This window comes from Fukomys damarensis, unplaced genomic scaffold, assembly GCF_012274545.1.
Source record: "Fukomys damarensis isolate Sample0158 unplaced genomic scaffold, DMR_v1.0_HiC HiC_scaffold_12, whole genome shotgun sequence".
Taxonomy (NCBI): domain Eukaryota; kingdom Metazoa; phylum Chordata; class Mammalia; order Rodentia; family Bathyergidae; genus Fukomys; species Fukomys damarensis.
In genome coordinates, this window is record NW_022900924.1 from 57,113,115 (window position 1) to 57,136,710 (window position 23,596).

At 44.7% G+C, this 23,596-nt stretch overlaps 1 protein-coding gene across 1 annotated transcript in view; it reads right to left on the reverse strand.

Annotated features, from left to right (window-relative positions):
• The window catches only part of Snrk (SNF related kinase), a 40,137-nt gene extending 16,577 nt beyond the window's left edge, over positions 1 to 23,560 (reverse strand). The window contains 3 exon segments of the mRNA XM_019207546.2: positions 9,422 to 10,116; positions 12,972 to 13,102; positions 23,416 to 23,560. Of these exon segments, the coding sequence (XP_019063091.1) occupies positions 9,422 to 10,010 (589 nt within the window). The 5' untranslated portion in view covers positions 10,011 to 10,116; positions 12,972 to 13,102; positions 23,416 to 23,560.
• Positions 23,561 to 23,596: the final 36 nt, after the last annotated feature.

Below are 23,596 nucleotides of genomic sequence, written 5' to 3' on the forward strand. Positions count from 1 at the left end.
TCTAGTCAATTTACTAATTCTTCTTCTGATGCCTTTGATAATGGAGGAATTTAAAATTACTGGAACCCATTATCTTTCCCAGATGTACTTAAAACAGCCAGTTGAAAAGCTAGGATCCAGAGGGGCCCTTGGGGGCAGAGGTCCCTACAGTACTAAGTGGACATCAACAAGCATGCACAGCCCTGTCTGCCCGGCACAGTGCTGGGCACTGAGCTGGGGCCCAAGCCAGACGCCGGCAGCGAAGGGGACTCACTGGAGAGCGCACCATTGCTGCAGCTTGGCCTCACACAGCCCATGCACAGGCAGCTCTGCCTGGGCTCTCAGGGAAGTGTCCCTATCCCTCCAGCGCCAGGTGCCCCAGGGCCTTGCCCCTCACCTGACCTCAGGAGACCCAAGAGCATCAATCGGGGACTCCGGGGAGCACAGCAAGGCACACGCCCCAACTCCAGTTCTCTACTACAATTTCCTGATCCTTTCTCGCCCCACCTACTGCTGTTATCACACTGGTCCCTACATCTCCCTCTGTTGCCTGGTAGCTGACTGCTGGAAATGTGAATTTAATGAACTTGGTAGAATTTTATTTAAAATTAAGGCTCTGTGTGAGACCCTGAATGACTGCTATGAAACAAGTCCACATACTTTGTCCATCTCAGCCACCGAGGAGTCCACGTGGGCCTCCCATGTTGTACGTACCTGGGACAACTCAAGAAATGACTCAGGAAAGCAGTCCAGAAGCATTTCTTGAACCGCTGAGAGTCCCTGAGGGCTGAGGGTTCTGCAGGTCATTTATCTTACATAAAGCAACAAGAGAAAAATCTTGGAAAGCCTCCCTCCAGTATGAAAAGTTGCTTTCTGCTCTGAAAATAGTTGAAAAGGCAAAGGGAAGACAGCAGGGGCCACTCGAATTCTCCGCCTATGTTTCTTGCCTCTACTGACTTGGGAAGTCTTTCTGAGACTGAAGCTAGGCGCTAAATCCAAGAAATATCCATCAGGTTGTTTCCTGAGAACTTGCTAACATGGCTGTCCTTGTTTGGGATACGCAGCAAGGTGTCCAACCCACACACTGCCTGATGGATAAGTACAAAATAAGACAAGTCCGCAACCGTGGATATTTCTGCCTCCTAGCAGAATTGAAAGGGTTTTAGGAGGTGGAAAGTCCTGCTGGAACAACTAAAAACAAAATAATCTGCAGAAACTGTTTTTAAAGCCTCAGGAGCAACTGGAATAAGGCTAAAATTCCAGACCCTCAAGATCAAAACTAGAATCAGACAGTACAACCTCAGGAACTACAACAGATCACATAAATGTTCCTTAAAAAGGGTCCAATCAACATATCTCACGCTCTGAAGAAAAAAGGGTCTTTTGCAAAATACCTAAAAATTTGCAAAAAATACAGTTACTCTGATATAAGGATATAAGCTTGTATTGGCCGAGACTCACTAGGCAGGCAGTGCCGCGAATGATTGGTGTCCTGCTGAACACAGGTGGATCTGAGGAACTTAATCAAAGCAGTTTCTGCCCTCCCTCCAGGAAGTAGGTGGCACCGACACAGGACTGCAACTTGCACCTCGGAATGTGGCACTGGCTCACACCACCTGAGGGCCACCTTCCATCTCCTGGTCTCCCAGCCCAGGAGTCTAACGAGGACTGCCACGGGTCAGCGAAAAGTTGGTTCAAATACATTCTGCCAATAGCATAAAATTAATTTCTAAAACAATCACACCGAACATAACAAAACCATACGTTGAGCTTATTTGACTTTTAAGAAGAGGGATAGGGGTGTAACTCAGTAGTATAGTGATTGCCTAGCAGCACACACAGAAAAATTAAATAAAAATAAGTAAAAAGAACACGGCACACCCAGTGACTTGATGTTCCTTTTAGAAACAGCCTCATCTATAAACCCTAAATCAAACTTCCCACTACAATCTCCTACCCAAGTTAGTGCAAGGAATTTTACATACAGCAAGGGAAGTAAAAGGCCACTGTGCAGAACAGGAACGAGCTAGGAGTCAGGTACCCAAAGATCTAGACTTCTCTAAAGCTGCTTATGTGCACATCCCCCTGTCCAACACCGTGGGCCCACAAACTCACAAGGCAGAGCCAGGAAGGTTTGCAATAGTCACTGCCTTCGAACGGGACAGAATGTGGTTTGTCTGCATCCCCAGACAGCTTCCAAATGACCCTCTAAGCGTCTAGGAGTCATCAGAAAAGGAGCTGCAGCATAAGCAAAGGCTCAGTGGGAGATCCACAATTAAACTTTGTTAAAAAGAGAAGCTTTAAGTTTTGTTTGTTTAGGTCACCCTCAGCATCCGCTCAGCAGACATCTCGAGCTACAGCGTGGAGGGGCAGCACCTCAGATGAGAGCTGAACGCGGCCCCCTCTCCAGTCCTTGCTGGCGGGGAGACAGGCTGGCCAGGCCCACCCGAGTCACACCGAAAGCGCAGTGGCCGCGCCCTTCTCAATCCCTCAGAGGCTTGGCCACCTCCCTCACGCAGCACCACAGATGCTGAGATCCTGCAGCTGGAGTTTCAGTATTCAAAATGACCAGAAATTAAAAATTTACAACGCTAAGGCAGTGTTTTACACTGGATGCCATTTTAAATACACCCCTTATAAAGGCTAACACATCAACCACGGCTGAGTAAAGAAATCAATGTTTTCCGAAGGTCAAATGGGTCGGATAAAAAGGGCTCTGTGAAGAGAGGGCAAGAAATGAACTCAAAGGCTGCGATGGGACGCCCGGCCACACTGCTTGTTCTGCGCCCCACACCACCGCTCCTCGCCCAGTGCCCAGGACCATCTGCCATCAGGGTGGCAGCCCTGCACTGTGTGCCATGGCACAGCCTGGGGGCCACACACACACACACACACACACACACACGTCATCCCCAGCAGAGGTCTCCCAAGAGGCCCAGACTGCCACCATCCACCCGCCAGGCAATGTGCCATGGCAGCCTGGGGGCCACACACACACACACACACACACACACGTCATCCCCAGCAGAGGTCTCCCAAGAGGCCCAGACTGCCACCATCCACCCGCCAGGCACATCAGGTGGGCACAGGGCACGCTATGCCCAGAGAAACACCCACCACAGTTCTCACAAGCCCTAAACCACTGCCTGCCACAGACGCAGCTCCGTCCGTCCATCCGGCTGCTGGCAACACGCACTGCATAACAGGACTCCGAACTTAATGTAGTTCAGTTTGAGCTAAAGCTAATTTTTGTCTTATGTTTTCTTCTTCAAAAGTCTTACACTCTTATCTCGGAAAAGCTTTAAAAAGCAACTAAGCAGATTTAGTCTTTTCAAATATTTTCCATGCAACAAACTAAAGAGAGTAAAAATGGGTTCAGTTCCGACGTGTATTCGCGAACTGAAACAGCTACTGTGCTCTGAGGGGTTTGAAAGGCTCGTCTGAAGTTCCAAGACTAATTCATAATCAAATAAATACCAGGACTTCCATCTTTTAATCTAGCATTTTCAAGAAGGGAGAAAAGTCCCTACTTTAGAAGTAAACTATTCCCCAAATATAAATAACCGAGCACTCTGAAAGTTAAATACAACTAAAAACAACATGTGAAAAAACAGACACAAAGGTCGCGGGTCTGCCCTTCCTCTCAGTTTCCCACGGCAGCCAACATTTCAGAGATTTCCCCGAAGACAGAAGACAAATTTCCAGAACGGGCATGCACCTTGGACACGCTTCCTCCGGGGGGCGGGGGCAGACGGACAGACGGACAGGAACTCGCTCAGGGAAACACAAGGGCCCTGTGGTCCCCCAAAGGGGAACTGGGAGCCACAGCAGGGGAGGAGGCCAGGAGAGGGGAACAGCAGGGAGGCAGCCTGGACTGTGAGGGCCCCGCCCCGGTGGACTGCAATGCACAGACGCAGACGTCACCAGGTACAGGGTCACCTGTGCTGTGCTGCCTTCCAACCGGAAAACACCACGCGTCTAGCCCTTGGTTCCAGTCGCTGAGTTCTTCCATTACCATTTTGTAACTTTTAGCATAATGTTTTGTTAGATGTGTGGGGTTTTTTTTTTTTTGGTACTGGGGATTGCACTGGGGACCTTGCACTTGCCAGGCAGGTGCAGTACCGCTGAGCCACATCCCGGCCCAATACTATTTTAAATTTTGGTCTCCATGTGCTGTTCACTGTTAGCATTACAGAGATGTATTTAACTTTGCGATGATTTTTTTGTATTCTACGATCTTGCTCAACTCATTAGTTCTAGGAATTTGCAGAGTTCTTGAGATTTTCCAGGCAGAGAACCATGTCAATTTTGAGCAGAGGCAGCGAAGGCAGCGAAGGCAAGCAGGTGTGCAGTTCGGCCTCACTCTCACCTCGGAGTGGTGTCAGCTACGGCCCTACTGGTGCTGCTTGTGAGGCGATGCGCTCCTCTGCCTTCCAGTTCACTAGAGTGAGAACGAGTTACTAGGGTAGGTAAAGACTGAAGTGTGCACACTAACATGCATGAGGATGCGTGCTCAGACTGGGGTGTGTCCCTTACAGGCGGAGCTGCAAAGATGATGAATACAGACAGCCCAAAGCCACACACAAGCAAACTAAATCAAAATCCTTGCATAGAACTGATCCACGCTCCAAGTGAGCAAGATATCAGTTACACTACTACAGAACCGGCAACACTCAACTAATGCAGGACACAGGACTCAGCCCTCACGCAGACCCTGGGATTTCCACACAGATCACCTTCTGTCTGCACCCTGGTAAGGTAACTTAATCCAGAACCCCGGACCCCACAGAGACAGGACCATAGCTCCCTGAGCAGGACCTGGCCGCTCTGGCTCTCCTCCAATCCTGCACACAGCCTAGAAAGAAGGGCACAGGCGGATTGGACCCAGGGAGGAAAGCAGCACCTCAGAGCAGCTGGCAAGGCAGGCTGGGCCCCGACCCTCAGCAGGCCTGGCTAGGCCCAACAGGAGAAGGATGCCCAGGAGGGGTGAATCTGCCCACCCGCAGGAGCAGACCTGGGACTTCCCACCAGGCCAAGAGACGACAACATGCACATGTGGCGTTCGCAGAACAGATGGCTACCGGGCATCTGGAAACACAGATGAGCAACCCTAATGTCCCCGAGCACCACAGAGAGAACCAAGGGCATCAAGCAAGAATGCCCACTATGAAAACCCGCTTACAGAAGCGTTCACACACACACTCACACACACACACACACACACACACACACACACACACCCAGAATAAGCGAAATGCAGAAAATTAGCGTCAGACCTCATTTCTCCTTCATAGCTTTGGAAGCAAAAAAAGATAACAGAAAAACATCTGCAGGAAGGCCGGGCGTGGTGGCGCATGCCTGTAATCCCAGCACTCGGGAGGCTGAGGCAGGAGGATCGCTGTGAGTTGGAGACTAGACTGGGCTACATAGTGAGTTCCAGGTCAGTCTCAACTACATAGTGAGACCCTGTCTCAAAAAACAACAACAAAAAAAACATCTGCAGGAAATGTATCTTCAAAACTGGGAAGAAAATGATTTTGAATTTGTATTTCTATACCAAATTATCATTCAAATATGAGAATATTTTTAGGCAGACAAGGACTTGGAGATTTTTTTACAAAACTTTTCAGAAAAGATGAAAATAAAACAAAACAAAAATCTGGAGGATAGGGAGACCAAGAAATTTATAAAATCAAAGCATATTATAAATAAAAGCAAACCAAAATTTATTATTAAAAGCAAATTACGATTTGTATCTTCCTTGTTGGCAGGAGAATATGGCTATTAACTGACTGGACAGTATGGGTGGAGACCAATACAGAGAAAAACAGACTGCACACTTCACAAACTGAAGAGGAGTGGAAAAAACCTGAACAATTAACAAAACATAAGAAAGGGAATGCATAATGAGGCAAATGGAAAACAAAAAAAGAGCACAAATATGCCCATATATTCCAGTATTAACAAATACAAACCCATCAGATTCGCCTATTATTAAAGGACTCACAGGCCCCCTCATGTTATAAAGGAGATGTCTGCACAGAAGCAGGATCACAGCTGGGGACCCAGCCAAGACGCCGTCACTGCTGAGGGAAAAAGGCAAACTCAAAGAGTCTTCACTCAGAAACAGGGAGAGTTACACAAACATCAAGTAAGTAATTTCATGCTGATAAAAAGTATAAATCATTCAAAATAAGTTTAAAGCCTTAGCTTGAAAATAAAGCAAAATATGATTATAACACACATTCACAGGCCCTGCACAATTACCTCTGAAAAGGACAAAATAAAACACAAGGATACAAAGGAATAAATCACGTAATGAACAATATTAATTATATAGAAAACTATGAATGCAACAAAAATACAAAGACTAATCTTATGGGGAACAGTCACCATGGTAAAAATTATAAGGTATAAAGACATAAAGAAAACATAAAAATGTTTCCAAAGCAGAAATCAACTGCCCTATTTATTTACTGACTTTAATATACTAGAATTAGATTCTCAAAATCAGAACTAAAGAATAGATCTATCCCCTCTATGTAGAAAATAAGGAGTGAGAAATCTTTCTAACTTGGATTAAATAAGAAACCAAACAGTAGTGAGCTGTGGCTACACAGCAAAACCCACAGGAGTCATGAGAGGCATTAAATACAGCTTCCAGAGGCTGAAACACTAAAGAAGTAAGAACAGGAACAGGAAAAGGCAAAGAGAAGAGGAAAGGGTAGTGGAGGAAAGTACATCCTAAAAAGAATATAGATGAAAGAAAAAAAAAGCAGTAACGTTGAAAACAAAAAATGCAGCTATTGAGTAAAATTAAATTTGATTCTTTAAAAAGAATAATAAAGATGAATCCTGAGCTAAATCTCAATGCCAAGGACCAGTACACCATAAAATACTTATTTATAAACCCGAACCAGTCTTATTTAGCAACATCTGTGTTCTGGCTGTGTCTAGGTGTCCCCAGCCTCTTGCAGTCACAGCGGGGGCTTTTCAGAGGTGGCCAGATCAAGGATGTGATGCTGGGATTGACTCATGGAGCAGGCTGGGCTCAAGAACACCAAGATAAGGGTGTGAGCGCTGCCTGCCCTGAGTGCCTGGATGGGATAGAAGGGATAGAAGGAGCTGTGGTTGTCCCGTGCTTGCTTTTGCTGTCTTCGCCTGCCATTAACTGTTTCTCCTCTACAATGTCCCTCCGCCATGTGCCACCCTGCCTTGGAGCCAGCCCATTATGGGCTGAAACCTCTACGGACTGTGAGCCAAGGAAACTTTCCCCCGTAACTTTGGGTGTCGGACACTTTGTCTCAGCAATGAGGGAAAAGTAACTAAGGCAATCTGGCAATTAATTATAATAGCAGACGGTAATTTTTGGCCACACTCACTTTGCTAAAACTTTGTGAAAAACCATCAATTGATTTTGGCACAATTAACAAAGAGTATATTAACAGAAATATTAATTACCCGTTTGCTCTTTATTTTAATCACACTACTACACAAGATGAAATGAAGTATGAATAACAAAATGAAAAAATTAGCTGTGAACTCTCCACCCAACCTATTTTACAAAAAAACTACCAGATTCTCTCAATTGTCTTTTGGAACATCCTCCCAATTTTTTCCCCTTTTATGATTTTTTAATGTTTTATTACATAGTACTTTAAGGTACAAGAAAAAAATTACAGTAAACACCTGTGCATCTACCACCCAAATCAGAAAATGCACCTGGTCAATAGAGCAGACACCCTGCTCCGCCTGTCCCTCAGAAGTACCCGTCTGCTCCAGAGCATGCTGCAGTCCACTGCTCACACACGCTCCATTAAATAACGCACAACTCTGTTTGGCATGCTCTGAACTCACATGGTGCCATTTATCCCCTTGCTGATGTAGATGCAACGAGTATCTTAAACACGTTCTTTGAAAAATCTCTTAAATGCCCAAGTGAGATGTATACACAGGTATAAAATAGTTGGATCACAAGATGTACATTTTTCTTCTCTTTTCTTTTTTGGGGGGCGGTTTTGAGACAGGGTCTCACTATATAGTCCAGGCTGGCTTAGAACTTGCAGCAATCCTTCTGCCTCAGCCTCTTGTGCTGGAATTACAGGTGTGCACCACCATGCCCAGGTACTTTTCTTTACTAAATAGTATGAAACTTGTTTTCTAAATTATACAAGTGCCTATTGGTCTATAGTCTTATCAATGTTTCCTTGTCTGCCTTTAGTTTTTCTCAATATGCAAATTATGAAACTGTCTTATGGTGGCTTTCATTTGCTTTTCCCTGTGCTACAGCTGCCGGAGGTCTTTTCACACTCAGACATTTCTGTTTCTTCTGTGAATTCCTGGCTTCATTTTCTTATTTGAGTGGCTCCATTAATCAAAAATCTCTACCTCAAATATTGTAATGAAAGACCTCAGTGAAGCCTGGATCTGCAGGAAGCAGAAAGCATTCATTAACCTTTTCTGTTCCACAACACAAGCGTCTAACAAGAGCGGAGAGTCCTGTGCCTGGAACCACCGGTACCCCTCAACAGTGCAGGCACTTTGCCATCACCTTTTTAAAGGTGCATTGCAAACAGACTGCAAATAGAAAAGCAGGTTGTTTGATATCACTAACCTGAGGGTGTATTTTTCTAATATTAAACTAAAACATTAAAAAGCTGCTGACTACATCTTCAGAATGACAAATCCTAACAAATTAAAAACCTCACGTGACCTTCGAAACACATGCTTCCAACGGGGAAAGCTGATCAGACCTGAGAAGCACGAAACACTTCCGCCACAAGGAGGTCACCAGACAAGTGAGAGAGCACAAAGGTGGGGAGAGGGCAGCCAGCATGCCAGGGGCTACGCTGTTCCAACAGCAACACACGTAGGCACCAGCACATCGAGCTCCTATCCTGACCACGAGACAGGCAGTAACCACCACATGGTCACTGAGAAAAGCAAGCAGGTACTATAGGAAAGCCAGACTTGAATCCACTTATCCTGTTTTACAGATGAACACGTGAAGCACGGAGGGGCAAGCATTTGCTCAGTCACAAGTCACAATACATGATTCCAACACTCATGACAACCTTCCAATATGGCTACTGAGGGTCTCAAGTAATTGTTAAAGGGTATCCATATGACAGGGCTGGCTAGGGCCAATGGCAGAAAAATAGATCAGAGAAGACATGCAAAAAAACTCAGACCTTTAGAAAAAAGTACTTGATGACGTACTCATTTCCCTCGTGCTAACAAATGTATGATGGCCTCTACCATCAAAAGGTTGGAGTAGACACCAGCCTTGGGGATGAACGGGGCTCGTGACACCCAGTGTGTTAGGTCAGGCGCAGTTAACGGAAATTTTAGAAATGATTTTAGGAAACCACACCAATTTGAGCAGCTAAGCTTAATGAGCTGGTAGGATTCAAAAGGGCAGAGACGGGCAGCCGTCACTCACCTACGGCAGGGGCATCGTACTCATCACCAAGCAGAATTTCTGGAGCGGAATACGCAAGAGATCCACAGCTTGTTGTGAGTTTCTTCCCTGGCTGAAATTTGTTGCTGAAACCAAAGTCTGTCAACTTCACAAGACCTTGTTTTTCAAAGAAGACTACATTCTCTGGTTTTAGGTCTCTGTGGACCACATGGAGTTTATGGCAGTAAGATATAGCATGGACTATCTGAGCGAAGTACTTCTTAGCCAAGTCTTCACTGAGCCCCTCCTCGTGTTTCATGATGTAGTCAAACATATCCCCTCCATCTCCAAGTTCTAGAATAAGATAGAGTTTGGTCTGGGTGTCAATGACTTCATAGAGGCGCACGATGTTAGGGTGCTGCACTAGCTTCATGCACCTCACCTCCTGGAAAAGGTGTCCGGTGGCCAGGGTGTCCAGCTTGGTCTTGTCGATAACCTTCACCGCCACCTTCTCCCCTGTGAAGACGTGCCTGGCAAGCTTCACCACGGCAAAGTGACCCCTACCCAAGGTTTTATCCAGATCGTACAATCCAGCAATCTTCCCGTCATATCCTCGCTTGAACCCTGCCATGCTGGTCCGACAGAAGGAACACAACGCAGGCTGTCTGAGAGGGGCCCGCTCATATGAGAGAATCCGCAGAAAGTACGCAATTCATTTTCAGTGTTGCCGTGGACATCTACAAAATAAGAGGAGAAACAAAATTAAATTTCTGTAAATGCTTTTTCTTTTTTCCACTTTAAGGGATGCTTAAAGCAAATAAATCAAGACAAAATTATTCAGGGTCATTTATAAGAACCTACCTCTATATTTAGAGCTTAGAGTATAAAGTAAAGGTTGAGAATTTAGAGACCATATTGAATTTTGCAAAACAAAAAATAAACAGCTCCTTGGAAATAACAGACTACAAGTTTGATAAGCTAAGTTTACAAAAAAAACTCCCCCAAATTAATATCAATTAGCATCTTTAAAAAACAAAGGGAGGAGGAGCTGACAAAGGGAAAACCAAAGAATAAACATTTGGACAGAAACCCAGCTTGTTCCCACGACCCTACAGTATTTGCTTTAAATCCCCTCAGCAAGGCCTGCGACTCCCTCTGCAGCCACCTTCTCCCCTCCGCACCTCCAATGCCGCCACCCTGTGTGGAAACAGCTGGCTGGATGCACATCTTCCAACCCGAGACTCCAAAGATCCCGTGGGCCTCCTAGTCTAAGGTCCTGTTTTGTTCTTTCACCCTCATACAATACCTAAAACAGTGCTTACCTCTACCAAGTGCAGTACTCAGAACTTTATTAAATTATAAAATTCAACTTTGCCCCCAAATGTTTATAAGACAATTGTTTGTTCTTGCATACAGTAGGTGCTTAGTAAATACTTGCTGCTGACCCACACTGTCTCTGTAAATACTACTTTCACTACCTATTTCATGTTCCTATTTTTAGTATAGTTTCTGAACTCTCAAGGATAAACCATCATAACCTGCTTATACTTCAAGAGGATCAAGCATACATACATCTCACAGACCATTTAAACCTTAAATTTCGTACCACATTAAAAATCTTCCAACTTTATGATACAAGCCCCAAACATAGGAATAGGTTCTTATAAATTAGCCTGACTCAGAAAAGTAAATAAACATATAAAATTATACAAACTAGGATGTCACTTTAAATTTCACAGGCTGAATGCCCATATTTTTTCTGACCAAAATTTAATAAAAATAAGTAACAAGACCCAGCGAGAATGCAGCGAGTTCCCAAAATGAGCTCAGTCTCTAATGGCGGACAGGAAATACACCCACCCCTTCAGGGAAGTCTCCTCCAAGGCTCCAGAGCACAGTTTCCTAACTTTAGACATGTCCTGAAGTATTTACATTAGTACATTTAAGTGAGACTATTTTAGAAAACTATTATTTTATACACAACAGCGTAGTTTAAACAAAGCATCAGCATTCCATTCCTTTGTGTTTCATTTGTATTTCAAAGGACAGAGGAAGAGCCGGCATGTATTAAAACCCAGTGCGGTACACCCATCTGTGCAAAGCAAGTCAGACGGGATCAGCTCATTTCAGACGGACAAGCGGCCTGGGTTCCACGTCCAGTGACTTAGGTAAGACAGCAGAGCTAGAACCCAACCCTAATTCACACGCCAAAGCCCATGCCCTTCACAGCCCATCTCCCACCCTAAACACTCTCCATCTCTGGGGAGGCTTTAGGAGCTAAAGCACCAGCTGAGAAAGAGGCCTGAAGTCATTCCCATGTTCTAATCACTTCAGGAACCACCTGAATCATGACGTGGGGCAACCTCAAAAAATGTGTGCAAGTAGGGGGTGAAGGGAGGGCAGGGGTCTGGAGAAAAACTGAGAACCAAGACCTGTCATGTAAAGGTACAAGATCCCAATGACGAATGTAACTGTACTGTGTACCTAAAATGTACCAATAAACTCAGTGAGGGAAAAAAAATATGCAAGTTTAAAAAGTAACAGAGAAATGTTTACTCATAAGCTTCCTACATTTCAGGAGTGACCGCAAGCTACCTAGCACTACCATTCAGCCACACACCAAACCCACACACCAACCTCCACCCTCACAGGACCCTAGACAGGAGCACGAGGCGTCAGTACCCTGGCTCCCCGCACCAGTGTATGCCGCCTTCCACTCTGCAATCTGATTTCAGAACCAAAACTAAATTATTAATCCTGCTTCCATTAAGGTTTTTAAAATAAGAAAGCAGTACGATGTACAGATGCTAGAGAAGAAAAGCAAATTCTTCTATACTCTATATTATCCTTGACATCTGAGCTAATAATTTTAACAACATGATAATAAGAAAACCTAAACTGAAAGACTAACTGAAGATGGGCAAAAACTATCGAAGTCCTCAATTCCAATTAATTATAAGGGCAGGAATTATTCGTAAAATCTACCCAGTCTGTTTCTACTGCATGGTTTGCAAATATAGCCAGGTTTAAAACACACTTCTTCAGCAGGTCGTGTTATGTAATCTCTGTTCTACTCCTGTACCATTTCAGCCTAGGTGTGTTTGGGAAGATAGCGTATCAATCAAATTTGGTAAGTGAATCTGGAGGCTTTTAAAAATTACATCTACGCCATTATGATAATAATAAATGAAAAAACAAAAGACCTTTATTCAGGGTCTCATGCACCCAGGGATAATCACTATTAAACCCTTTGGTGCTTCTCTCCCTAGACCTGCGCCAACAAAATGGCAAAATGAAGTAATCTTTAACTAGCAGGCTCACAGGTAAGAGTCTAGTAGGTTTCCTCACAGGGGCATACTGGCCTGTAGATTCATTACTCCATACAGAAGTTACTTTTGGGTAGGTACCTCCTTTTCAGAGACTGAAACAACAATTAAGTTTCATGCCTAAAAACAAGACATTATGACTAACTGAAGGTTGGGAGGAAAAGTATTCTTAATAGTGAATATTCTTTTAAATTCTAACCCACAGTCTAATGCTACTACCAAGTGATTTCTGAATTAGAGAAAATTAAATCATTTTTTGATCTTACAGGCTCTCATCTGAACACACAACGCATGGCTTGCCTGAGGGGCAGGAGGGTGCCAAGCTCCAACACGTGCCCTGCAAGCTGTAGCCTGAAAATCCTTGTTATCACAGGGTTCTGTTAGCAGCCTCTTTCTCCTGGAAGAAAATACAGAAAAGGGTGTTAGTTCTACTTAACTTTACTTAAAGTCAACACATACACCCTTGGGCTAAATTCTAGACAAATGCATAAAAGCAGCAAAATCTGTCTCCCAAGTCTCTGCCCTCGGTGACCGAAGACTGCTAAGAAACCGTGAATAAACAGTGATTTCAGCAAACAGGCACACAGACTCTTCCACGTAGGCAGGTCTGAAGGATCGTTCCACTGAAGGAAGAGGCAACACTGGACAGCCACAGGTCTGCCGCGCCATGGAGATCCTGGACACAGCCCAAGCCACTGTGCAACCCAGACCCCGAGGGGGTTCCATGGGGAGGCTCCCCTTCTGGTAAGCACGGCCTCTGGCTCCACGCATGCTCAGCCTGCCTCTGAAGGGCCCCCAACCTCCATGAACGCCCAGAGGCTCGTGAAACCCACCCCCACAATGCAGCCAAGAAGAGCAACTTTTCCCAGGCCCTCTTCTACCAAGCAAGTAGAAATCAATCCCAATGCCAGCGTGGGGAGACATGAAAAGCTTGACGTCAAAGGCTCGCCCTTCCCAGGGGGAGTAAACCTGACCATGAACAGAGGCTGTGAACAGATCGCATCTATCCACATCTGTGGCGCAGCGAGGAAATTCTGAGGGGTGGTCTCGCGGGCCCTTCTACGACACCGGCATACCACCAGAGTGGCAGGAAGACCCAAGCACTCAGGGAGGCCCACAGCTCGTTCACCGCAGCTGAGGGCGTGGAAGCAACAATCAACCTGAGCTCCTACGTTCTTGGGAGAAGGGGATGCAGGAGAGTAGCGACAGGAACGATGCGGAGGAAAAGCAGAACAAAAACGAGCCCAGTGGCAGGACTGGGCTGAGGATGAGAGCGCTGCGGGTCCAGTCTGCTCACAGGGGAACCCTGGATGCCCGGCCGGCCCCTAACAACATCCCCGCACAGCCAGGCAGTGTGGGGGTCCAGCGGCACTGGTTCTGAAGGCCCAGAGGGTGGCTCTGGCTCACGGCACTCCATGTCCCCAGTGGAATTCTCCTCGCTGTTCACCCTGCTTCAAGGGGACCAAGAGTTGGAAGGAACAGGGAGCAAAAGGAGGGGTAGGGGACAAAAAACCAATCAAGATGTCTTACGTACACAAAGACTCCCCAAGATAAATGTAATCATGTACTGCAGATGTGTACTAAAAAAAAGAAAGAAAACAAAAGAATTCACTACGTTAGTATCTCTCATTTTCATAAAAATTCTGTAGCAGGTACCTTAAAATCTGTTTAGAAGATAAGTGCTATAAAACTCTGAGATACAGGAACTAATGCCTCAATATCAAAGTCTGATGACTTTCAAATAAAGTATCTCAAAAACCTGAGTATCTGCTTTGTATTAAATATTTCCTTTCCAAAAAACTAAATATTCCTTTACATTCTTTCTTGTCAAAATAATTAATATATTCTTACAGAAAATCTGGAAAGAGCAGAATAGAAATAGAATAAAAAGGTACCCATAGTCCCACCACCGCAAATGAGCACTATTAACATTCTGGTAGTCACTTTTCAAGTATTTAGATAGTTTCTTTTGTCTTCAAAGGTGCAATCATTCTATGCATTTTATATCTTGCATCCTGCTTTTTTCACTTGCCATATCACCTTCCTTTTACTATTTTTATTTCAATTATGAGAGAAAATGTTTCATTTATAAAAAATATAATTAAAACATAAACACTGGTTTAAAAAAAAGATAAAAGAGCAGTTTTGTTTTTTGGTTTTTTTGGTACTGGGATTGAACGTGGGGCCTTCTTTTTGTGAGGCAGGCAGCAGAACCACTGAGCTAAATCCCCAGCCCGACTAGTTGTTTCTTTTTAAACCATTCCATTATCCTATCACCCATAACAACATCTGCTAACATTCAGTCCATATGGTACACAGCCTCCCAAATTATTTTCTAGGTATAGTATATGTCCAGATACAATTATTTGGCAAAATGAGATAATACACAGGGCAAGGAGGGTGATGTCAGGGGAAGAGAGGCGCTGTACTGTATTTCTACAATGTAAACTGGGCCTGGTGTGGTGGTATACACACACCTGTAATCCCAGCACTCTGTGAAGCTGAGACAAGCGCGAGCCCAGCATGGACAATTTAGCAAGAGCCTGTCTCAAGATAAATAAAAAGGGGCTGAGAATCAGCTCAGCGCTAAGGTCCTGGCTTTAATTTCTAGTGCTGGAAAAAAAATCAAAACAAACAAACAACAGTTCACTTTAGAAATTTTGAGAGATGTGGAAAAGCACAACCAAGAAAATGAATTACAGGTGATTTTTATTCTCATCAAGGATGACTCCTGCAGGTCTCAGATCCTTACATCCTTACGGATTAAGCACACCGTGAGGAAGTCTGATACTTTTCCCTCTACTTACGTGGTGAATGTTTTCTCATGCACTGTTTTACTTCTGATCAGTTTTAACAACTACATAGCTAGAATGACATCTTTTAAAACAGGAAATGCCACTAAGCAGACCATTCTGCCACTCTGCCGCAATCTTATTCAGCATACTCACACACGTGTGCAACTAGGCAGGACCTACAGGAAGCAGGACGACCAGTCGGGTCTCTGTAACATGATTCCAAATCTGAGCAACAAGTACTTGTGCATGGTGCAAGAGCATGCTGATGTTCTCCCAGCTAGGGAGAAAAGAAGCAACCGCAGTGTGGGTGTGGCTGGAGGACAGGAAGGAAGTGTGGGTGGCCCCCGCACACAAGTTTGGCAAGCTGCTGAAAACAGTTGTAGAACCAGCCTCTGCAAAACCCACTGGCAGTTTGGAATTCACACACTTCCAACTCGGTGTTGACACCACTGCTGCTACATTTCGATCTGCATATCCAACAAACCTCTCCCACTCTTCCTCCTTCTCAGGAGCCTGGGCAAGGACAAAACAGCAGGCTGACCCCGCCAGGGCTTCCCTGGATGCTGCACTTCCAGACCCAACCATGGGTCCATCGGAGAAGGCAGAGCAACTAAACACTAAGTACTGCATGCACAAATGAGGCTACACACACAGCCTGTCTTCATGTGGCTTGGAATATCATCAATTTCCTCTCCAAATCGGACCCAAACATATTAAATGCTTTTTAAAAACTCTATACCTGTGCTCTCTACCTAATATAGACAGCCAACAACTGAGTCTTTGCAAGGCTGCACCACAACTGTATCTAAACTTCTTACCTATAGAAATTTTACCTAGTAGCCCTTGCAAATACCAGAAAAATGAAAGTCTAATCCCTATTATCAGGAAATACCAGACTAAACTACATCTATGGAAAAGCTGACAAGTGGAGTAGCTAACTCTCCCAACAGGTACTACTAACCTGACCTTGCTGTGAAAACTCCAAGGACGCCTGTAACAAAGTGGTACACACTACAAGGAAGACAAGATGAACTTCCTGCCCGGGCACCCAGGACCTCAGGCAAGCTGAACCCGCACAGCACCGCCGTGAAGTCTCCACAGCTCCAGGCTCAGGCAGGACTGGGCTGCCTGCAGGTCAGCCCCTGGAGCACTGGCCTACGTCACTGGTATTTCCTCCAAGCAAACAAGGCCGAGTTGGGAATAAACGAAGGGATTTCAGTGCACTGAACCAGGCAGGCGCTAAGGGATGCAGAGCAGTGTTTGGGCTTGTAGGGGAAGCAATCCGAGCCCAGCCATTGAGCCTGAACCGGCCACACGGTAAGCGCAAGCTCCCCAGCAGACTCTGCCTCTCACCGAGCCAAGAAAAAAGCTCCGCGTCACCATTTCTACCCAAGGGTGAGACTTCAAAGTTAGGTGTCGGCGGCCCTGGCGTGAGGCACTTGCCTATCCACTGTGTCCAGGAAAATAGAATGTAAACAGGGAGTTACAGAAAATTTTAAAACAAACTAAATCTCATTCCTTCCAAAACTTTCACTAACACTGTCAAACTCATGTTAAGGCCCTATCTTTTTTTTAGTTCCCCCTAATCTGGGATGGAGATGGTCATTAAAACGTGATTTTTAAAAATGCTGAAACAGAAAAAAAAAAATTAAAGTAATCCAAAAACTACAATATTGGCTGGTTTGGGACTTAAAAAACAGAATCGTTTGGGAATTTTCCTGTGTTGCTAGGGCTGCAAGTTAATTTTCTGAAAAGCAAATGGCAAAATGTATATCAAATGCCTTATCCAATATCCTTGATTTAATAAGCTTTCTACAGATTGAGTGTCCCTAATATGAAAATCTGAAATGCTCCAAACATTGAGAGGCTGAGCAGAAAATTCCACATATCAAATTCTGTTTCATGAATAAAGTTTTAAAAATAACATAAAATTACCTTCAGGCTATGGATGGTAAGTGTACATGAAACATGTTTCACGTTTAGATTTGAGTCCATCCCCAAAATATCTTATTATGTATATGCAAATATCCTAAAGTCTGAAAAACTCAAACTTAAACACTTCTGGTCCCAAGCATTTCAGGTAAGGGATACTCAATTCACAGTAAGTTTACATACTAAACATGTGAACAAGTATTTATCAGAAATAATGTGAAAGCACACAATACAAAAAATGGTGAAATAAATTACGGTATACCCAACAGTAACGCTATGTTGCTACATAAGACTACTTAATCTCACGGGGAAGTTCTCATAACCTAATGTCAAGTTTTTAAAAATCCATATACTAAACTTCCTAGCTTATCATCTCAATTTTTTTTTAAAAACATAGCATTTGTATGAAAATATATATCTTAAAATTTTAAGATGTTAAATCAGTAACATTGCAGAATGTTTTCTACTTGTTTATTTTTTTTAAATTTTTATCAGTGAATATTTGCTGCTTTTGTAATCCAAGAACTACAGAAGTTATTAAAATTTTGCCTTTCTGTACACAATTATTCATACAATTTACTTTTCCATTAAGAGATTTATGAGTAAACTGATTTCCCTAAAAATACCCTGTCTAATTCCTATTTATGTAACCTTAATAAACACGCCACATTCCATGAAGCATTTTGTTTCCCTGAGAAGGAACGCATGCCATTCCGCCAGGACAAGGGACTGGAGCACGGAGTCATTTCACTAACAGCAGGCGACACAGGAATGAGCCTCACGTCCATGCCCAGGTAGGAGCTGCCCGAGATGGGCTTGGACTTGGGCTTTGCGTCCCCCCACAAAAAAAACAATGCTTCCCTTTACCTAGGCCTGTCCAATTCCCCAAGAAACTAAAGCACTAAAATAAATATATGTTGACATTTCTGGTGTTCCTGCAATTCTGATATGCCATGCAAGTCACCTGCCCTGGTGCCGCCCCAGACTCACCTATTAAACACTGACGAATAACTCTGTTCAAAGCTTTTTGAAATGTTTGGAAACTATTTTCTAAGTTGACAGAGGAAGTTAGAGGCAAACAACTATTCAAAAGACAGGCTGACTTAATTACAGCACCTTGAAAATAACTTCCTACAATTGTTTGTACACAGTCTCATGACAGTGACAGCCAACACCAAGCAACACTGGAAAACTCACACAAGTGCTCTACTCCTTCAGAATTTCACCCTTCTCAAACTTTGATTTCGATGTACTCTGCAATTTATATTCTTTCCAGTTCATTCAGAAAAAGTATTTTCGATCCCAAGATTAGTAAATACTTACCAAATAAGAGAATAAAGAATAAAATCGAGCCCTGAAATGTAGACTAAATATTTTCATTCCAAAATGCTTTAATAGTATTCACAATACTTTATGCCAATAAAGAACTGTTAACCCATAGAAAATGAGGTAAAATAGTAAATTTACCTTAAAGTTCATTCTATTTTTGTTCACTGCTAAATAAATAGGCTGTACAGTATCAGGGCAACTTTAAAGAGGTCCATGGACATAGTATACTCTGGCTTCATACTTTTGTCACTATATCAGTATAATGCTCTAAATTTAAAATGAACTTTATAAGGTAAATCATACTGTAAAACCTTAGAAAATCTAAAATATAATCATCCTAATATAGAATGAAACCAAATGACAAACTATTCAAATATTTGACCAAGCTATGCAATATAAAAGCAAAAAGACTCATGTGGCCTAAGAGGTGCGTGCGTGCGTGCGTGCAAACACAGGCGGAGAGAACCTGGAGACGGGACAGCAGAGCAATCCTAAGACCCATGGGCAGCTGTTCTTACTGTCTCTCCCTGCAGGCACACTTCAGGAGTGATCAAACTCACTCAGCAAACATGCAGTCACAGAGAGCCACAGGGCCCAGAGCACCAAGGGTCCCTGACGTTTATGGCCAGCCACACAGTCCACCTATAAAACTGGGATGCCCACCACCTCGGGGACAGCTTGCAGGAGTACTCAGTGGGGTCCAAAGTGCCTGCAGACTTTCTCAACTCTGCAGAACTGGCCTTTCCCCAGAAGACTCTCCACTGCAGAGGCCTGTAAATGGGGCTCCCCAGCTCAGTTATTAGTACCCTCCTCTCCACTGGCCAGCAAACTGGCCCCATCACCTCCCCAGGCCAAGAGTCTGTGCCTCCAGGTGTCTGTCACCCCTTCCAGGAACAAGTTAGTGCTCTTCAAACACAATCTGCCCTGGAACGTTCACCGAAGGCAGCCTAGAGAAATGTTCACGTCTGTGAACTGGGAATTGAAACTGCAATGGTAGAAAGAGGCTATCCAGTTAACAGACCTGAGAGAGCTTCCTGGGAAGACAAGGTCAGGCAGGCCGGTTAAGGCCAGATACTAGCTGAGCATGGCAGCACACATCCATCATCCCAGTGCTCTAGGAGGCCGAGGCAGGAGAATCACAAGTTCAAGGTCAGCCCTGGCAACTTAGCAAGACACTATTCCAAAATAAAATAAGTAAAAAGAGCTCAGTGCTTTCTGGGTTCAGAGCAAGAAGAGGAGGAGGCGGGGAGGAAAGAAGAAAGAAGAAAAAGAAGCCAGATTCCCTTACTCATGTTTTAAGGCCCAACTTAAAGGCCACCATCTTGATCATCCCAGGCCCTCTCTACTTCCCTGCCTGCAGCAACTTCCTGCACCCATTTATGGCACCAAGCCATCGTGATGACAAGTGCAGAGTCCTGTAATTATTGTGCAACTATGGATGTGGCTGATAACCTGCTCCTCCACCAGATCAAATGGCAGGGTCAGTGCCCGCGAGGCCATGTCCACTTTACTCAGCTCCATTCCAGGGCCTCCCAACAGAGTATCCACCAGAAACAGACATGTGCTGTTCAAAGAACAAAGGGAGCCCAGCGTCCGGCGCCACAGAAGAGCCCTGAGCAGGGGAGAGCAGACAGGGATGACAGTTTAACAGATCACTTTGGAAGGGCAGGACCAGAGCTGGAAACAGGTAAGGGAACTCACTGCTGGAGACGTCTCCAGGTGAACCATGACTCAGCAGCTCACAAGGGAGGGCAGCTAGCATCTCAATACCAGCGAAGAGGGAGCCGATGAGACCACTGCAAAATCAGGATCCAAATGCGCAGTGCCCAGGGCGCCAGCGGAAGGAGGGCATCTAACAAACCCTAGCGGAGAGCACAGCAGCTGGTGTGCCATTCTCTGACTGGGAAGACAGGATGGGAGCAAGCGCTTCCTGAGCCTCTACGCAGTGCTAGAATACAGCAGGTTTGCTTCTAGCTCTGAAACTCTAAATTTAAAACTTCAAACCCAACCTAGCTGTATCAAAATGGGTGTGGCTCTATTAACAGACTCATAAAAACAAACCAAGATTTGCATTTTAAAGTTTCTTCACTGAGACACTTCACCGCGCAGACCCTGTCAGGCGTTACAGTGCAGGTGCACGAGAGATAGGAAGTGGTCTTGGCCTCCGAGCAGCTGCCAGTCCTTTGGGTCTGACGAAGAGGGCTAACTGCCTGTCCACAGGTGAGAGATGCAGGCCCAGGGAGGCTATAATCTGGCTGCTCTTCTGAAGCACTGGCTTTGTAACTACACTAAAGGGCCAGGAATTTGACCTAAGCATCTGAGAGGTGCACAGAAAGGCCCAGCTTGCTCTGTGCCTGGAGACGCTTCAGGACTCCAGCACCACGTCCCACAGGTGGATGATGGGCTCGGACTCTGAGGGCCTTGGCGCACTCACACCACGGCAGACGGGAGAGCACAGCACAAGGGCGGGCAGAGGCCCGACTGGTGACAGAGGAGCCAACCTGAGCAGAGGCTGGCGCTGGCACTGCCCAGGAAGGTTCTCGAGAGGCTCTGAAGGGGGCAACAGAGAGACAAGTGTGCAGGGAGGGAAGGCCAGGGACATTCTTGGGACAGGCTCCTTCTCCACTGACGGCGACTAATGGTTTCCCAAGCAAGGCAAGGCCACCACCCAAGGCACATGTGCAGAAAAGCAGGTGCAGAAATGATCTTCGTCTTGTGAACAACTCAGTTCCAGCTCATCCAGAACGACAACTCACTCATGGCGATCCCTCCAGAGACCACTAAGTGTGAGGGATTTGACACCAGCTCTTCCCAATCAAAACCAAACCCTCCCCTTCACCCAGAGAGAGCGAGCACCCCATTCCTATCCCTCCTTGGCAAACGCTTTAGAGAACAGCTTCATCGTCTCCACCTCAATGTCCTTTCACCCACTCAGATCTGAGTTGTTTTCCTGCACCTCGACCTCTTTATCCCCACCTTAACCCCAAAAGCTTTTCCCTGTCTGGAAACCCAACCTGCTCTCCAAGGTCAGTTCAGCCTCACGCCAGGCTGCTCTCAGAACCTACTTCCACACGTCTTTCCTCGGCACTCGGGCTTCTATTGTTGTGGTTTACCTCAGTGTTCCCCAACAGCTCCTGAGCTCCCAAAAGCAGGAAGCAGCTGTTACTCACTTTTCTACTGTGTCCTCTAACCCAGGTCCCCCCAAATTACACAAAGGTTCCGTGAACAATAACCACAGGTTAAGTTTATATTTAAACCTCCTAGAATCAACTCACCTTTTCAACCCAGGTTGCCCTACGAAGCCACCTGCACACACTGGACACTAGGAAGCACTTATATTCAGAATAATAATTTTCTCGCAAAAGCATCCTGGCTGCAAAAATCCCAAAACACAAACAGCAGAGATGCTGTTAAGTCTTCAGAGTTCCTCATCTGTTTTGAACACCTAAAATTCTGGCCATGTGCAAAGTTTCTCTGCACCCTCCTCTTAGGCAGTGTCAAGCTCCCAGGATCAATCACCACAGCAGAAACCAAGCTTTATTTATACCAGTGCTCTGGACCATGGCTACTCACTATCTCCAAAAATAACTTTTTTCTATTTGGTTTCACTTTCGATAGGAAAGAAGTACCCTCAGTAAAGTTTAGGTGGACACTATTTCCCGTGAACAGTAAAAATATTATGACTACCTTCAATTTTACTAAGAACATTGAAAGAAATTTAAGAACTTTTAAAGAAATCTGATAAAAGCTTAATTCCGAACCATAAGAGTCCAATTTGTATTTTGGTCTGGAAAAGTAAAAATAAAAAGTAGTACAACTTTAGTTTTAGCAAGTTTTAAACTAATGAAAATAACTGCAATTATACAGAAAATTTTAAAACAAGAAAAATTATTAGGGTGAGAATAAGTTTTGTTTACAAAATGAAATAAATTATGCAAACTTAAAAAATCAGAAGACGACACTCAAAGTTTCCTGTTCTGAAAGTAATGCAGGCAGGGGAGTTGCAAGAAAAGTTAGCACCTCACTTTGGATTTTCTACACTGTTTCACTACATGACCTTGGGAATGTCATGTAATTTCTCTCATCTCTAGCTCTGTAAAGTGGGAATGTCACCTGTTTTCTTCACAGGGACAATCAGCTGGATAAAAGAATCAATATGTACTTGTGTTCTTAAAAAAAAGGCAACGTTGTCTAATTAGTACATCTTAATCACTACTTGTACAGTATATTCCTCTTCAGGAATCCAATTCCAAGAGAAATATTTAAGCAGACGTTGAAGACAGATTTCCTTAAGGGGACGATTTTATAAATCTGGAAAGCAATGTAACAAGATTATAAATTAACAGGTTGATTGCATAAGCCTTGACAGCCGAGGCTTTAGAGTACACTGATACACATTCTGATAAGTTAAAGAGTGATTTGGGGCATAGCGACCCGGTACTACAAGGAACCCAAACTGAGGCTTTAAATGACAGACAGGAGGAATTCGTGGAGATTCAACAGGACGCTCAGCACTTGCAATTCCAAAACTCACAAGCCTTTCTTAGCTTTAAGACCGACCCAATGCTCAACGCCTGAAGTCAGCTTCGCCACAGCCAAGACTCTCAGACTGTGTTTCATTAAACGAAGTGAACGAGTCGGAAAGGTCCTGTACCTGCAGGCCAGCACAGACCTAGGAGCCCCACTGCTGAATTCTCCCCCAGCGCTGCACTTGACCACAACTCCCTGGGAAGCTGTCGCCCCATTTGACCCAATCCGATCCGATCCGATCCGAGGATCAGGAGTGACCGCTCCCGAAGCCCGCAGCCCCACAGGCCGCCAGCGCGCCGGGCCCC